The sequence below is a fragment of the Nicotiana attenuata genome, chromosome 2, assembly GCF_001879085.1.
Source record: "Nicotiana attenuata strain UT chromosome 2, NIATTr2, whole genome shotgun sequence".
Classification (NCBI taxonomy): domain Eukaryota; kingdom Viridiplantae; phylum Streptophyta; class Magnoliopsida; order Solanales; family Solanaceae; genus Nicotiana; species Nicotiana attenuata.
Window position 1 is genome coordinate 87,692,116 of NC_031990.1, and position 18,651 is coordinate 87,710,766.

The 18,651-nt window shown below is 37.8% G+C and overlaps 1 protein-coding gene across 3 annotated transcripts; it reads right to left on the minus strand.

The window, feature by feature from the left end:
* LOC109214455 (phosphatidylinositol N-acetylglucosaminyltransferase subunit C-like) lies at window positions 8,463–15,280 on the minus strand. 3 transcript variants are annotated; one of them, XM_019378387.1, is made up of 3 exons: window positions 14,942–15,280; window positions 14,428–14,553; window positions 8,463–9,656 (listed from the first exon to the last, which is right to left on the minus strand). In XM_019378387.1, the coding sequence occupies exon 3, from the start codon at window positions 9,636–9,638 to the stop codon at window positions 8,718–8,720; it is 921 nt and encodes a 306-aa protein (XP_019233932.1). In that variant the 5' UTR covers window positions 9,639–9,656; window positions 14,428–14,553; window positions 14,942–15,280; the 3' UTR covers window positions 8,463–8,717. The 3 variants fall into 3 exon arrangements, with proteins under 3 accessions (XP_019233932.1, XP_019233925.1, XP_019233917.1); XM_019378380.1 differs by lacking the exon at window positions 14,428–14,553; XM_019378372.1 differs by lacking the exon at window positions 14,428–14,553 and having other exon boundaries at window positions 14,938–15,280.

The following is an 18,651-nucleotide window of genomic DNA, read 5'->3' on the forward strand; positions in this document are numbered from 1 at the left end:
TATAATTTTTAGAATCTTTTCTTATTGAAAAACGGCGAGGTGACAGTGGTTTGTTTGCAATATCTTTTCTTCTTTTTTCTTCTTTCCTTTTTGTACGGGTCAAAATCTGACCAAACGAGAATCCGTGTGAAAAGGAACGGCAAAAAGTCGTTTGGGCCAAAGTCGTATTCATATAATGCTATAGAAACCCGCACCTCGGCCACGGCCGAGGTCGTGTGCTCGAAATGCTAAATCGAAAAACAAACATGTTCTCTGAGAGAAAGATCTTCATCGCTCTCTCTCTCCCTACAAAGGGGCAAGAAGCAAGTAAGCTCAAGTCTTCAATATATATCGTTGGTCTCATCATATCAAATGTGTGGGGTTCTACCTTGTTACATATCGGTGACTCTTTTCATCTATGTATTCTCCATTGTTGTTCAATGTTGTGAAAATCATCACCTTCTTCTTATGTAATGGAATTTAATCAATGTTACATTCAAACCTTATACATGTTTTGTCTACTTACCCATACCTCCTATCTTAGATCTAGGATAAATTATCTTTGATTGGGATTTACCTAAAATCTTCTTATTTAATCAGTTTAACAAAAAGCTTAACACTTTTTGGCCGAACAATTTGGCGCCGTCTGTGGGGATTTTCTAGCCAAAATTTTAGTTTCCTCTAGATCTAAAGTCAGGTAGGTTTGCACTTCCGGGTTGTCGTAGCCTCGCCCTTTCATCTACAAACACCAACTTGAGAAATCCGTAAGCAAGCTTTTGAAATAACCGAATCAATCTTGGTCAGATCTTTACATGAAATCGAAGTCTGCTATCTATACGAAATCCATGTCTTCCGGAAGTGATGGATTTGGCATATCGTGAGTATGAGCTGTCAAAGTGGAATTACGGCCACTGCACACTGAGCACATCCGCAATCATATCTGCTATATTTACATTAGATACCGATCTGTAATTCATGCGTATCCCCCCCCCCCTCTTAGGAAAGGACGATAGCCTGTTGTATGATTCTTTGAAATAACAAGCTTGTCCTACTCGCATGTACGGAATATAACTTACGTCTCCTTTACTTTTGTGCACCCCGGACGGGAAATGACCGGGACTCGAGCTCGAGATCCCAGCGGGCGAGGTAAGTTATCAGTCCGTAAGAAGTCCAAACTCAACCAACGATGGAGCTAAGCACGGGACTACCCAATTTGAAACCGTCGTTCGCGTATGGGACTAAATGAGTCGTCCTGCAGCACCCCTCTCACCTCGCCAGCCTATCAGGTCAAGGTAACGGACGATTTCGTTTGGAGTTAACTTGTTATTTTTCCCTTTTTCTGGATTGGGACAGGAACATGAGCACTCTCCTAGGCGCGCGAACAAGGGACAAATGCCACCAAAATAACACATCAAGAAAACGTTCTGCGCCACATCGCCTCTCAGGCAACGGTCAAGCAAAACCCTCCACACCGCACCATATTGCGAATAACAGACAAATGGCTTAGGACAAGCCGGCGATATTAAGAAACAACCTCCACAACCTGGGACTAGGCGATGAGCCCATGAAACGTAGTCTCTCTAACACAGGCAGAATGTGAACGCAAAAAGTTTGCACGTACGCTCGCCATGGAAATCCTATGCCGGTTCAGCCGGCTAAATAATACATATCACGACCGAAATTCGTTAAAAGTAATCAAGTCCCAGGATGATCAGGAGCACGAGCAATAGAATTCAACGCCCATCTCGTCAATGAAGGAATTAGATGTACCGGGACTCACCCCAACGCACGCATAAACGATACAACAATGAATAATGTTCTCTAATAAAAGCAATGCAATAGGCAAATCTCACTATTCCACCGAGCCCGCACGTCGCCAAGCAAAGTTAAAGTTCGACCTCGCTCGAACCATAACGGGTAATAATTCGACCTCGTTCGAATTTACACCCTTACGGCCATCGGCCATTGCCAAATGAAAGTAAAATTCGACCTCGTTCGAATCAACAAAGTTAAAGTTCGACCTCGCTCGAACCACAACGGGAAACAAATCGTTCGAATTTACACCCTTACGGCCATCGGCCATCGCCAAATGAAAGTAAAATTTGACCTCGTTCGAATCAGCAAAGTTAAAGTTCGACCTCGCTCGAACCACAACAGGTAACAATTCGACCTCGTTCGAATTTACACCCTTACGGCCATCGGCCATCGCCAAATGAAAGTAAAATTCGACCTCGTTCGAATTAGTAAAGTTAAAGTTGGACCTCGCTCGAACCACAACTGGTAACAATTCGATTAAAGTTTGACCTCGCTCGAACCACAACGGGTAATAATTCGACCTCGTTCAAATTTACACCCTTACGGCCATCGGCCATCGCCAAATAAAAGTAAAATTTGACCTCGTACGAATCAGCAGAGTCAAAGTTTGACCTCGCTCGAACCATAACGGGTAACAGTTCGACCTCGCTCGAATTTACACCCTTACGGCCATCATCCATCGCCAAATGAAAGCAAAATTCGACCTCGTTCGAATCAGCAAAGTTAAAGTTCAACCTCGCTCGAACCATAACGGGTAACAATTCGACCTCGCTCGAATTTACACCCTTATAGTCATCGGCCATCGCCAAGTGAAAGGAAAGTTCGACCTTGCTCGAACTCACAATAGGATACAATTTCGACCTCGCTCGAATCTACAGCCGTAACCAAGTAAGTAAAATTCGACCTCGCTCGAAGTTAACTAATCGATGTTCGACCTCGCTCGAACTCATCACGGGTCATAATTCGACCTCGCTCGAAGTTAACTAATCGATGTTCGACCTCGCTCGAACTCATCACAGGTCATAATTCGACCTCGTTCGAATTCACGCCCATGCGACCCCCGGTAATCCCTACACGAAAGTGAAGTTCGATCTCGTTCGAACTAACGAATGAAAACTAACCTCGCCCAAGTTGGCGAGATAAAGATTCGACCTCGCTCGAATTTACAAGTCTAGAGTGACCTCGCCCAAGTTGGCAACGAAGTTCGACCTCGCACGAACTAACAAGTGAAAGCTGGCTTCACTCAAATTTGCAAGATGAGATTCAACCCTGCTCGGGTTAACAAAGTCGAGTTCAAACTAGCAAGTCAAATTCGATTCCACTCAGATCAGCTACCAGAAGTCAGGCACTTATTGCGAGAAAATCCAAGAAATTCGAAAGGGAAAGGAGAAGGAAAAACCAAAAACATACAAACGAAGGTGAACCGACCATTTCATTCAAAGAAAAATCTTACAAAGGGCCAAAAAAGGAGGCTCCCACCCGGAAACAACAACAAAAAAAAAGTACAGAAAGCTATGAAAATTTCACTCGGCCTCATCTCCACCACTGTCTTCTCCGGAATTGTCATCATCGGAAGGAAGCCCATCTTCAATCTCAGCACCCTCACCGGCCTCCGGTGTGGCAAGGTCGTAACTGCAGGCATGACGAACTTCACGTGCCTTGGCCCGAGCATCTTCGAAAGCGGCCTTAGGAACGCTCCCCGCCATCCACAAACCCATATATATATCTCGTTGGGCCTCAGCATGGACCCATAGCTCGTATAAACGGCGGGGGACAGCGACTGTGGCAGAGTCTTGAGGGCGGACCTGGGCCAACAACTGCGCCTTCTCGGTCTCCCAGGCTCGAAGCATCCTGATCAAGTTCACCGATCCGCTCCTCGAGCCGTGCTGCTCTCAATGTGGTTGTCGCCCTCTCAGCTTCCCGCTCAGACCTGAGGACGCGGATAGTGTCTTCCAGTGCCGCCGCCCTTGCCAAAGCCGTCACTCGAGCTTCCTCGGCTCTCTCTAACTCGGCCACCTTTGTTTCTAGCTCAGCCACCTTCTCCGTCCACTCAGCACTTAGGTTGGCGACTTTAGTGGCATTCTGCTCAAGCTCGTCTCGCAAAGATAACAGTTTCGCCTGAAGGTCCTCACATTCCGCTGCAACCCCTTTGCCCACCTCGAGCTCCTCGTCTTTGGCATTGAGCAACTCCTCGAGCTCGCTGCATCTGCGGATAGATCGCATCAGATCCTCGTACCTTTTTTCCAACTCCTCCCTGACATATTGAGTACTAGTGCCCGCCGTAAGCTGCTCGCACATCTCACAGCACCTGTTGCGATACCGCTGATACTTCTCGGCCATTTTGAGAAAGACTGCGGCCCGCATCTCAGCCCTGCGAGAACCCTCGATCTCCAGCATGTAAGTCTAAAAAAAAAGAGGGGAGGAGTTAACAAAAGCAAAGGGCACAAAATAGAGAAAATAGCAAAATGAAACTTACCCTCAAGGCCATCCTGGCCACACCGCGTGACAAACCAGAATCACTGATCTCCTGAAGAGATTTGCTTTCGACGGCAGAGCACAGAAGGTCGAACTGGGGCACCAAATCCGCCGTGTCCTCCAACAGGTTGAAATCCGACGGGATTTCGAGTACACAAGAAGGGCCTTCCACCCTCACATCGACCCTGGTGAAACCTTCCTCGAACATCCTCATGTCCTCAGGATCAATGTCAGAATCAGATTCATACTCCTCCACCGCCACGCCTTTCAACCTGGCCGAGACGTCGATGGTCCGCTCGGAACAGTCGTGGCAGCCTCGAACTCTGTTCCCCTACAGCAGCAGCCTCTTCCACGGCCGCAACGGGCATTACCTCCACACCCAGGCTAGCACCACCGCCGGTTTCAGGCACCTTCAAAATGAGGTCGCCCCTCGAGGGCATTTCAGCCAAAGACGCCCCTTCCAGCACTATCCTCCGCCTCTTTGACGGGCCCTCTTCGCCACTGCCACGAGAAGGTTCACCCGTTGAAAGGGCTGTGGGGACCGGAGTCTCTGACCGAGGAGCAACCTCCGAACGGACGGGTACGAACGCGTACGCGGACGCGCTTCGCCGAGCAGCCAAACTTTGGCAGCCCTCATCCACAGACGCTCTCGGTACGGGCCAGGCAGAGGAAACCGGTTGACGAAAAGCTAAGGTAGGAGCCCTTGCCCTTCTCGATCCTCTCCGACCTGCCAACAAGAAATTCGATCAAAAAAAGATAAGATAAAGAAAAAGATGGGGCAAAGAATAAAGCAACTAAGGCCGACATCCTTTGTTCTTGTACAACAGAACCACCGTGCTCCACCTCCACTCATCCGACATCCTCTTCGTCCTGAAAATAACATTAAACAACCCAGTCAGCCACTCCAAGCCTGCTCTACCCACACACCTCAAAAATTCAATCGGAATTTCGTCTGGCCCAGTAGCTCTGCCCCTACTCATATTACGCATAGCCTCCACGACCTCCTCAACCTTAATGCGCCTACAATACATAAAGTCACGGTGACACTCGGAAAGCCCCAATTCACCTAGCACAATATCCCTATCCCTTTCGTCATTCAGAAGTTTATAAAGTAGGTCTGCCATCTCCGTTTAATCGGGTCCTCCCCCATCAAAACTCTACCATCCTCGTCTTTGATGCACCTCACTTGGTCCAAATCCCGAGCCTTCCTCTCTCTCTCTCTCTCTCTCTCTCTCTCTCTCTCCTTGGCCATATATTAACGATTTGAAAATTTTAACTTTAGTTTAGGTCTTCCCACTTTTATAATAATATAGATAGATACTTATTATCCTTCAAAAGTTTTAATTAAATAAATAATTATTCTCTAGATACTATTTTTGTATATGTTCAATAGGAGTCTATGATATTTTTCTAAAAGTTCTATTGGTATGGAGGTACAAAACTGATTTGCTAGGTCTCTCCCTAGTTTTGGAACGTGACACTTTTTGAATAGATAGAGGATGAGTTTGACCTATATATATATAGTACATACAATTGCATTCTAAAAAACTTTATATTATCAAGTCTCTCAAAAAATATTTATAAGTAACCTTTTATTAAAACAATTTATATGCCACAAGCCTACAACATATAAAGATCAAGTAATAATGTAAAAATTATTTATACTACCGATATATGTAACTTACGATGAAACTTCGGTAACGTGAATATAATTTGATACTCTATCCATTTCAAATTGAGTATTTACCGTAGAGTTCAAATACTTTAGTGCCCTTAGGCTTGAACCAGCCCTGTCTAGGACTTCCAATATAATGCTAAATCTCTAGTAGACACACGAACTCTTTTGAGCAGAATTCATTTGTAGCCACTCGGTCAGAACTTATATCAACCGGTAGCCACAAAATGACCATATACAAGCTATAGCCTAAAAACAATAATAAAGGCTATTTTTTTTTTCTGCTCCTCCGGTCCCTCGCCGCAAATTACTGGAAATCCAAAGTAAAGTCCATTTTCTGTTATGGTGTCAAGAAATCTTTATTTCTCACTTGAGAACTTTCTGAATTGGCGTTTCACTTCAGAAAGTTTGAACATCCATATTGTCAATCTTCTTCTTGAACTCTGTTGGCAAACGTGGAGATTCAATTGGCAGTGTTGGTTTAATTTTTTTTTCTCTTTTTCTCTCTATCCTGATATTTACTCTGTTTTTCATCCAACATAGATTCAATCTTTTTCTCTCTCTCTTTTTTCTCTATCTTCCAATTTACTCTGTTTTTTCATCCAAAAATGTTTCAACTGCATTCCCAATTTTCTTACTCGCCATCCTTCTCCTCACCTTCTTCTTTTGGGTCAATTATATGCAGCTTTTTTACCTTGCATTTTCGCAAGAATCTATTTTCACATTGAACATTGTAACTTCCTGATCACATGGCGCCAGTTATACCAATGCGCCATGGTGTAAAGTAGCATTTGATCCACAAGAAAAAGGAAAATACAGAAGTACAGTATCTAGTTGGATAACTCATGAATACACACCGCTTTGTTAACATGAATATTAACAAAAAAAGGGACTAAGACTGAGAAATTTCAGTAGCCAGGATTGTGCAACTCGATCTTCAACTAATAGTAATGCAGATTCAGTTGCCACAGATAGAGGTAAAAAAATATATATACACTTTTATACATCATACAACAACTATACACGTTGGATAGATAAAAGTGATCGGGATACAAAAAATATACAAAATAGACTGTCATTATACAAAACGTATACAAAATAGACTGTCACTGTACAATTTATATACAATATACTATCACTATATAAAATATATACAATAAATTGTCACTACATAAAATATATACAAAACACACTGTCACTATACGATGAATATACACAAATGATACATTAGGGATACACTAAAATATAGAGGATACACTTTATATACAAAACTTATACAATGTAATAGTATATATACAATTTTTATACATTCTATAACTTTTTATATATAATTTTTATAATATACACTGAAAAATACATACACTTATATACAAAATTCATACAATGTGTGTATAAAATATTTAATACATTGTATAACTATAAAATTTTGTATAAAGTTACATATAAGTATAATCCAACTACCCCATTAAAACATGGAAGTTTGAGGGGCTATAAGAGGTAGTTTTCTCAACTCTTTTTGTAGTGACTATTGACTTATAAGCTTAAACCCGAATTTTTTTTGGTCATGAGTATTTTTAATCATGGTCAAAAAAATAGGGAGAAATTTAAAAATAGCCAGATTTACAACTGGTCGTTCAAAAATAGCCCAGTTTCAAAAGTAATCGAAATTTAGCCACTTTTCATGTAAAGATAAATCTGAGCGAAAACACTGTTCAAACCCGGAAAATACGCCAGTATATTATGCTGGAGTTCCAGCATAAGTATACTTGAACTCCAGCATATTATACTGGAGTTCCAGGATAAGTATGCTGGAACTCCAGCATAATATGATGGAGTTCTAGCATAAGTACACTAGAACTCCAGCATAATATACTGGAGTTCCAGCAAGTATACCGGTCCAGCATAATATACTGGAGTTTGGAGCACCCGGTCCAGCATAATATACTGGAGTTTGGAGCACCGGTGCTCCAGTCTCCAGTATATTATACTGGAGCCAGTAAAGTATACCGGTCCAGCATAATATGCTGGAGTTCATACACAGGTGCACCGAACTCCAGTATATTATGCTGGACCGGTCTCTGTTGCAGCAAAATAGTGGCTATTTTTCATTGACTTGGTAAACGCTGGCTATTTTTGAATGACCAGTCCGAAAACTGGCTATACCGTGCTATTTTGACAAATAATTTACTTTGGCCATTTAGTAATTGTGTGAATTTACTTAATATAAAACATGATAAGTGAAATTTATTACCCTAAATTTAATAATGACTGCAAACATATTTGTTTTACATTTGGCTTCTAATAATATTATGCCTGATGCTTTTTCTTTACTTCTGCTTTACAAGCAAAGAACAAGGGTCATGTTGTAGAATGAAGCATCATTAACGTTTTGATTTAATTTATTTTCTTTTATTTACTTTTTGCTTGAGTATGAAGAATCAATTTCATAAATCACAATTACAAGTTAGGATTGATATAACTTTAAAGAATAATACCAAAGTTACCGAACCACACAAACTAAAGTCGAACCACACCGAATTTATTTCCATACAGTATTGGTATATCATTTTTAAAATCAAAAGCCAAAAATTACGAATCAAAATATTTCTACGTCATGCCAACCCAACCAGAACACCCCTAATAGCTACATGACTAGTTAAATCAATAATCTAAAAAAGACAACTTAATGAACTGAAAACTTACATATAAGTTACATGTCCAAGAGTATCCAGGAGATTTGAATACGAAGGAGATGCCTAAAAATATAACCTGCTCATTCTGTAATGTTAAAACAGAGCTTAGCCTCATCCCAGGGGCCATTAATCTCAAACTTGTACTCTTGAATCCGTATCAACCAGTAGGGACAAACCAAATTAACGAAGACAAAAATGCCCAGAAGCAAGATGAAAAGCAGCTTATGCAACTGGTAAGTGAATATTAGTGTTAGAACCAGTAACTGAAGGGAAAAGCAAATATGCAGCTTAAAAGAGCGCTTCTTGACACAATATGTGACTAAAGGAGCAAAAAGGAAAACTTGCAAAGAGAATAGCACAATAGCAAAGACATGAAGCCTCGATGGAAGGCGAGATGAAATCAAAAGTGAAGCCACGATGGAAGCGTTCAGTGATATATTGCTTGTCAGGGTTGGATTTTCTAAAGCTCCGGGAGCCTTTACGGTGGACCCTGAGTAATTGTGCAGGAAGAGATGGAGAATGAGAAGGGAAGCTGTTAGCGCCCATATAGAATTCGAGCTTATGGACCTAGTGAGTGTATGGTAGATAGGAGACAGCATATATAAGGCAGTTATGAAGAAGGTATTCTTTAGGAGATAATTGAGGAGGAGATTAAAGGGTATCATGTCCGCAGTTAAGAGCAGAATAAAGAAACCCGAACCAAGAAGGCTGACATTCAAGAATAAAAGATATTTTTCATTCAAGGTATTTCTGAGGGTGTAGGTCCAAACTAAAACCACAAGGGCAACAATGCAAAGATATTGTGAGATTGAAACTGCATCGAGCACCACCTTCAATAAGTCTCTTTTGACAACATTAGCATTCATGATCATTTCCTCCAGGAAGGATTCATCTGTGTGATTGTCATCAAAGCCAGGTTGCATCCCACCATAAACAACTTTTCTCCATTTTGAATGGGTTGGAGAAGAGCTCCCACTGATGTTAGCCTCCATCTGTATCATACAACTCTACTCCACAGTCTGCAAACAGTTATTAGAGGACGGTAAGCAGTTTTTTTTATTTTATGAAGGTGTTTCATCAACAGGCATCAAGAAGATGCATTACAAGAAGCATAATTACAAGCAAAAAGATTTCTTCTAAAAAGAAAAAGCAAAAAGACTAAAGAGAAATGTTAGCCCTGTCAGTCTAGCACAAGGCAACTAACAAAGTCCAAAAATAAATGACAGTCAGCACTTAGGGATCCTAAATCATAATCACTCTCTTATAGTTTACACGACAAGTTAGAGATGAAAAGGGGAAAACACAACAAATCATGCATCTAGCTTAGGGTCTGGAGCCACGTAATATTTTAATCAACTTTCGCCAGTCTCCATTTACATTAGGTATCAAAAACACACTAATTCAAGTAACTCCACACTGCTGTCTATTGAGTAAATTTTCAATCTGGGTAAACACATTGCAGACACTAAAATTCACATTGCATTTACGAAATAAAAAGAAGATACCGAGCTACAAAATCTCTTTATTTGCAATATCAAGCTATTTCAAATCTGATAGATTAATACATTTTACACCATCCAATTTCGTTTTGCATCACTAACTCCTCTTAATTGGTAAAATTACTCTTGTATCTTCTTATGTTGCGCGGACTCTCCAAAACAATTGCCGCACCCGTGTCGGATCCTCCAAAAATAAACTATTTTTGGAGGATCCGACACGCACCCATCAATATTTTCGGAGGGTCCGAGCAACATAAGACTATCTTCAGCTTTTGGACCAGAGTAAAGCCTTTAAGTTTCTCTCAAAGTGTATGATATAACCTCCTTGTACTCAAATGATATTTTTTAATTAAATTCATAAGTATCAAATGGAGGGAAAAAAAGAGAGTATCAAATGGACTTAAAAGTTATCTAAATCGCCCTTTAACCTCAAAAGAATCCCATCCTAGCCCCAGAGCTTAATGTGCCCCTCTAGCCAACCCCAAGATAATGCTGGATTATCTATCACTATATTTTAGAAATATCCAGCAGTGTTGTCACTGACAACAACAACAACAACAACCCAGTAAAATCCCATTAGTGGGGTCTGGGGAGGGTAGTGTGTACGCAGACCTTACCCCTACCCCGAAGGAGTAGAGAGGCTGTTTCCGGAAGACCCTCGGCTCAAGTGTTGTCACTGACAACCTGAAGAAGTAAATTGTACCCATATCTTATCCTATTCTGATTGCACCATCAATCATTACTATTCGCAAGGAAATTCGCAAGGAAACCACAAGCAGAAAAGAACCGTATAAGCTCAGATAACTACTACAAAATGCTGAACTCAGGAGATATAGCAGTTTAATTTTTTCAATGTCTATCTTGAATGAGTATTGGAATGATATGGGCCTCAATGGAGTGGGATTGATAAAGATAATTCATATAGTAGACTCAACATATTTAAACATTGAACATAGTCGATTGAAGATCTATCTTGAATGACTGATAGCATTACTAACCCAAAAAAGGTAGAAAATTAACATAAATAGAAAATAGATAAACCATAGTAATCATCAAAGAAAGTTGATTGCAAAGGAGTTTCCACTGTGAAATCTGCAAACGAGGTTTTAAACGTAAGTACACAGCAACAAGGGGATTAGCTATGGAAGCATATTTGGAGGTTGAAGGTTCCTTTTAAAGTAACTGTGTTTTGTTGGCTAGTGGTCAGACAGGCTGTTCCAATACATGAGAGCTTAATGAAGAGAGGAATGCCTCTGTGCTCCAAATGTTTTGTGTGGAAAGGCCATTGAAACAAACAGTCACCTATTTCTCCATTGCCAGGTGACCAATAGATTGTGGCAGCTATTCATGAGTATGAAAAGCTTAAGCTGGGTAATGCCAAGAGAGACTATGGACTTGCTTTCTAGTTGGGATTCTCATTCTAGCATGCATTTGGTGGACTATTTGTCGTGCCCCGTTTTCTCGCGAAAACGGGTTTCGACATGTGACAACTCTTTTAAATGAGATTAAAAGAGAGGAGTCTCCACCTAACGATTTTTAAGGTGCGTTAGGGCACCTAATTGCAAATAACTCCGGTTTGACTAGTTTGCGCTACCAAAGATCGGGGAAGAGTTCAAGTTACCTCCAAAAGAAGGTGTTAGGCACTCTCCGAGTTCCACAAATGTGGTTTTCGGTCGAATTATAAACTAAGTGGAATTAAGTAATTAAAGCCTAAAGAAAAAAATTAATCATTACTTCTAAGTATTGCTAGATGATTAATCATATCAGCTGATTATTAATTAAACAATGTGAAATGAATGTTAAAATGAAAGAAGAAGAACGAAACAAAATGATTTGGATAAAACTCATTAATAAAAGTGAGTTTGAAAACAAGCCTTGGAAGAATGAAATAGCAAATGCAATTTCGAAAAAAAGTGATAAAGAAACTTTGCAAACCTATCCTTTCACTATGAAATGCATAAACAAGACATAAGCTACAAAATTAAGGTAACATCCCATCTACCCAAATAAAATGCAATAAATAAGATAAGTAAAATAAATGAGATCAATTGATTAGAGGGTCCCAAGTTTTTAAGCTTAATAGATCAACTCCTGTGTAAAGTCTTCTAAGACTTTTATAGCCAAAATGTATTAGCTATTCGAGCAATTTGTGTATCATCTCCACTACCCTCATTACTATCTTTAAGTTGCTACCTAAAGCGCACCAGTAATTTCTAAATCGTGCCTTAGTAAGCCTACCTGTCTCATCCCTATAATCCAGGAGGCGTTGGGCACTATCTAAAGGGAAGTTGTAGAGTCAAATAAAGCTAGGGTTACTACTTTTGATTTAGCTAAGCATCACATAAGGCAAATAGGTAAAGACTCGACCATATATCATCTAAGGCAAGAAATGGCTGATGTTGGCCTCCAAATTAAAGAATTATATTGATTAAATGGAAAAGCAGTACCATACACTTATAAAACAAATTGGACACTCGTTAATTTAATCTTCCAAGTCAGAAGTAAACTTAGAAGAACAAAAACAGTGAGACATGATAAGCTAAAAAAATAGAGTTGAAGCAACTTTAATTAAATAGAGACCAAAATAAAACTTCTGGAAAATGACCGATCTTAAAGAGAATCTGACATATTCATTTTGAAAACATGTAAAGGATGGAGTTTAACTATTAACGAAAGAACAATTTCTTAAAGATAATGTCAAACCAACATAAATAGGCAGACTCTTAAAAATTTGAAAATAAAGGAGGAGAAATTACTTCCTCATTTTCACGATGAATACTGGCACAGAAGGTTTTGAAAGACTAACTGTTTTTTCCAAAATGAAAACTGACACGGAAGGACTTGAAAAAAGACTAACTGATTTTCCAAAGTCAATAGGAGACTCGAAGAATTTTTGTTTTTTTAGAATGCCCGATGTATCTTAAAAGTCTAACACACTGCAAAATTATTATCATGCACACCAGCAGTCCAAATCTGATTGGGCTAATTATTTCCTATGTGCATGGATACTACTGCTTAGGAGGTTTAACAAAATAAATAAGCATGTTGTAAGAATTCAAAGCATATAAGTGAGAATATAGCAACTAGCACGCAAGAACTATCCCCAATAACCCCCCCCCCCCCCTCTTCACTATTCCATCGGTCTGTACAGAGTTATTACAAAGTCAGCATTGCAACATGGACAAACGAATGAACTTCGGTCTTTAAAATAAAACTCCAAAGCAGCAACTTGTACACCCTCCCTCTTCCCAGGCTACTTCGAGTTGGTTCAAGAGTTAAACTCTGGCCAAAATCCCTTCAGTTTAGATCCCCGTGATCCTAAGTCATACAAAGACACCATATACCAAAAGAAAATACGCAACTTAGACAGATTCACCATAAAAATCAGATTTTTTAAATAACTATTCCTTAAGAGCAGGATTTCGAAGATTCAGATTGATCCCTTAATTATTCAAAACCAGACAGAGAACAGATATAGCCCGAATTCAAACATTATACAGTGTAAATTATCCTATAGACATGGCATTCTAAATGTTGAATTCATTCTCAATCAAATAAACCAGACAAAGCACAGTCAGTTACTACTTTACATAGAAACACGCTTGTTAGCCTTAAAGATATGATATCTAGGCTTAGTTAACAATCGAGCATGTTCAGGTAGTAAAGATCTATAGTAGACATGAAGATGCTAAAAAAGCTTTTGACAGAACTCATGAGTTATCTCATTAGACATGGAATTTAACACTTCAGCTTCAATGGTTCAAACCTAAACATGGTAAACATATTCTTGTAACAAGATCAAGTCACAGAGACCTCACATATAACCTTTAGGCGTAGCTTTTGCATTTAAAGAAGTATCAAATTAATATTCTTGGTACTATAGGCATGAGACGACAGAAGCTCAAATGTAGGCTAAAAGTCTAGACAAGACATGCGCATGTACAAGGTTATTACTTATTTGGCTACTCTTAAGTCATAGTTTCTAGCGGACAGAATAATTTGAACAAACTCGCACGAATCAAATAGATGATAATCCTATAGTCATGTTCTCTAGCGCACAACAGTCGCAACCCACAAATAGAGTTAAGCACATACTGAGTTTTAAGAGACATAGCTGGCTTTTAAACTTGGCATGCTTTCAATAAATGCCGCACGGCATTCAGCATAGCCAAGTTCAAACAAAACGTGCAAAGAGAGTAAAAAGAAGCGAAAAGTAAATCGAGAAAAACTAATCTATTCTACCAAACATTCAACACATAAAGAATCGTAACACGTCGTTCATGAGACTAACCGGTTATGACGTGCAGAACACTACAGAAAAACTAGAAAACCAGATTCCAGGACAAGCTTTAATCAACTGAGCGATGAACTTCTTGTAATAACTCAGCGATGCCAAAGTTTACACCTTGACTCTCAGCTAGCAGAGAGAAACAATAACATAGGAAGACAACCAGAAAGTAGTAATCACAAGAAAGTATTATAATAATAGTGAATAGCAGTGAATGAAAGTCTCTCCCACAGCCACCATAACAATGGGTATTTATAGTTAGCGAATTACTGAGGTTCTAATTTTAACAAGGTAAGACATTAATAATAACAAACACAACAAAAAGAAAAATCTGATTCAGCAAATAATAAAGTGCAAGTTAAATTAGAGCAAGACTTCATGTTAGAAAAAGAAAGTTTTGAGAAGAAGAGTACAATATCGAGGTCTTGGAAAATCAAATTTAATACACGGGAGAGGACGAATCAGTGTAAAATAATAATAAAAATAATAACAGAGAAATTTCATAAACTTTACCTACTTTGTGACATCTCGAACTTGGACGGATTCTTCAAAGAAATTCCTATCCCGATCTTCGCAATTTCACTTCAAAATCTGTTTTTGAGAGTGGAAAAAAAAGGAAGGAAACATTCTGATTTGTGATCAGGATGAGATTATGCTATAAAATGTGGTACGATGTGGATAGAAGAATTAAGGAAAGAGAATAAAATAGAAAATGAAAAGAAAGATAGGAATTAAATAAGGAAAGTCGGTCAAAGAATTGAAAGAGGAAAAGGTATATTAGCTGGTGGCCGGAAAGAATTTGACGAGGAGGAAGATTGGGAAATTTTGGGCCAATCTCAGAATAGGAACTAGTTAGTTAATTTGTTGCGATTTAGTAAACTTTATCAATTAAATTTCAAGTTATACATTTTACTATTAATATTTCAATTAGATACTTCTAACACTTAGTTCTAGAGATACTTGGTTTTTGTTTAATCCATGGTTAGGATTTGGACATACATTTGATTGAAATTTGAAAAAAGAATTTTTAAAGTTATATTAAAAAATAATTTTTAAAAGTTGAAGTTGTATTTGAACGTGCATTTTATTTGGAGAAAAGTTAAAGTTTTATGAGTGGAAGAAATATTTTCACCCAAAAACTATCCTAAACTAACTTTTGGAAACTTGAAAATTTAATTTTTCAATTTTTTTTCAAAGCATGATAATAATATTTAATAAACAAACAATATTTTCAAAGGTAGTCAAATTTTAATGGTGAAACGGGAGTTATATATATGATATGTTTTAAAACATAAATAAGAAGTATTTTTTGACTAATTTACTCTCATCTTTCTTCAATAAATGTGTAGCTACTATGTTTACTTCTAAAAACAACTAATATTAAAGGCATAATACATAGTTTATCCATCAAACTTGTACCGAAATCTCTCTTACATACCTATTTTTCACGAAAAATCTTTTATATACCCAACCTATCAAAAGTGTATCTAAGACATACATGTTTGGTGTTTCGCCACTTTTTTCCGGCTAGTGAAGGCACACACCAATAATAACGTAACACGTGTTATTGACTTTTAGAAAAAAAGAAAATATTTGAATTTACAATTATAACTTCTTCATCTTTCCCAAGTTGTACAACCCTGGATGCTCCCCTCCCAAGTGAGTACTTCTGCACCAATATCAACGCCATGAAATCTTTATTTTTAGTTTCAATTTTTAAAATATTACGAGAACATTGAATTTCTATCATCATTACCAATTAAATATTTTCCTAAAGTTCCTCGTTTTATATCATCCCTCTTTCAATTTGGCCTAACTGATAATATAGTTGAGTACCAAAATTACTTACACCAACAACAATAATACCATAAAAGAACCAAAAAATTCCAACCCATCAATGGCTGAAATGGAAGAAACTCCACAGACCCAGTTAGAACCCAGAATTCTCACGACATGCATACGAAAAACTCCATGGATTTTTCCTTCAGATTTGGTCACCCACGAAGCGCACCCGTGACGCCGCCATTCAGCGATTTCCTATGTTGAATGTGAAACACTGATTTTCTTTTAATCCACCTTCAAATCTTGGCAAAAATATTTGATGGCATGGTGGTAAAAGAAGGTGATGGTGCAATAATTGGTAGAAGATGGAAAAGACTCGGTAGAATTTTTTCTAAAAATGAAAGAAAATGATTTAGAAAAATGAAAAAACGAAAAGGCTGGACAATTGGCGTCAAAATGAGCCTTTAGACACAAAATTTTAGTTGTCCACTCACCTCTCGTGTGTGTAAAACACGCGAGTGACACGTAATACAAAGATGTGTGTCTTAGACATACCTTTGAAAGGTTGTGTGTGTAAAAGGTTCCCCTAGAAAAAAAAGTATATAACAAGAATTTTGGTGTAAGTTCGACAGGTAAACCTTGTATTTTGCCAATATTAAACCATGTGTATGGGGCTACAAAATTGGTAGTATAAATCAATTCTTATAATAAAAAGTTAAAAAACGAACAAAAAAAATGGAAAACTGAAACCATGGCTCCCAAATCCAAGGAATCAAACTGTACATGAATCTCTTCTGTAATATTTTTCCATTGATTTTCCTTTTGTTTACCTATTTATCTATTCCTTTCCTTTTATAGTTTTTCCCCTTCCTTAGTCCCTACCAGTTCATTTTTCAGCAAAAGAATATCAAGTTTCCCTTTTCTTTCTTCTTCTCTAACATCGCAATAATAAATGTAGGAAATCAAAAGACTCAAAATATAATAATAAAGGAGATAGTTTAAGAAACTCATGCCATGATGAAGGTATGTAACCTAAGATACTCGAAAAGTAGTGGACAAATTTTTTAAAAACTTCTGCCATAAAGTCAATAAACACTTTTAGTCAAATTTAAATGGCTTTTCAAATATTTTGATTCCCTCTCAAGAAATTTTCCTCAAAAAAGAATTATGTTCGACATCGGATTATTGAATTAGTCATATGTAAATTAAATCACATAACCTCATAGACTGTTAGCTTCAGAAAATCTCCATATATAGCATAAAAAATATGCCGCCTCTCCCATCTGCAAAAGAAAACATAAACAAAGAGGAATTCAAGACTCATACAACCATAAAAATGTAAGTGAAAAGAATGTCGAGACATTCCTTTCTAACCGGAGGAAAAAGATAATTTAACAGAAGAAGTAATTAAGGGGAAATGGAAAATTGAGAAAGCAGAGATAATTAATATTGCTGGTCCCAGTAATTGAAAATGTCTCAAAACCAATCTAATACTCGAAAGGTTTTGGAAGCCTGCATTTACGTGAGCAAGAATGCAACATATTGTTTAAAAATGAAACGTTTCTTTATACTGTTTTCCAAAAGAACAGTTACTTATTTTGTAACTGATACTTTATGTGAGGATGTTAAATGGGATAATGAAATTGTGAGAAGGAGGTAACTGAAAATTAAACTGAAAGAGAGAATTAAAAGTGATAAAAGGAAATTAAGGGTAAATTGGCAAAATTTGAGAAATTAGATAAAAAGGAGGGAGAATGCCAAAAAAAATGAGATAAAAGAAAAATAGATTTGCTGGCTTTAGAGGTATGCCACATCATCTCTACTAAGCCCTCCTTTATATTAATATATAGATTAGCGACAGGGGCATATGCAAATATACCCATTTTTTAGATCACCATTGAATTTATATTTGTATTACACAAAACTTATAAAAGCGTATCCGTAGTTCATACTCTTCAATAAAACTTCAGAAATCAAATCTAAAGTTCTCGTATCTTTCAAATACAACTTCAAAAATCCAAATCATAAGTAGTTCTAGCTCTTCAAAGCATCGTCAGATTCGAATCTGAAATTATTCTATATTTCAGTTGTAACTTAAGAAATTCGAATCTTAAGTGGTTTAATATTTTTATTTAACTTCATACTCAAATTCTGAAATTTTAAGTAGTTCGATTTTTCAATACAACTTCAGATTCAAAATCTGAAATTTTGAAACAAAAACTTGTTCGTCGAATTTCAACAATTCAACACACGATTCAATACCAAAATCTACTCCAAATGAGCTCCAATTTGAAACATAACTTTCATATATCACAAATAACAAATTCAATCATCAAATTGGTAAAACAACAATAAATTTAACAAACTTATTTTGTAATTAAGAAGAAGAAAAATCCTAAACACAAAGAAGAAGAAGGCAACATCGAAGAAGAAAGAAATATATAC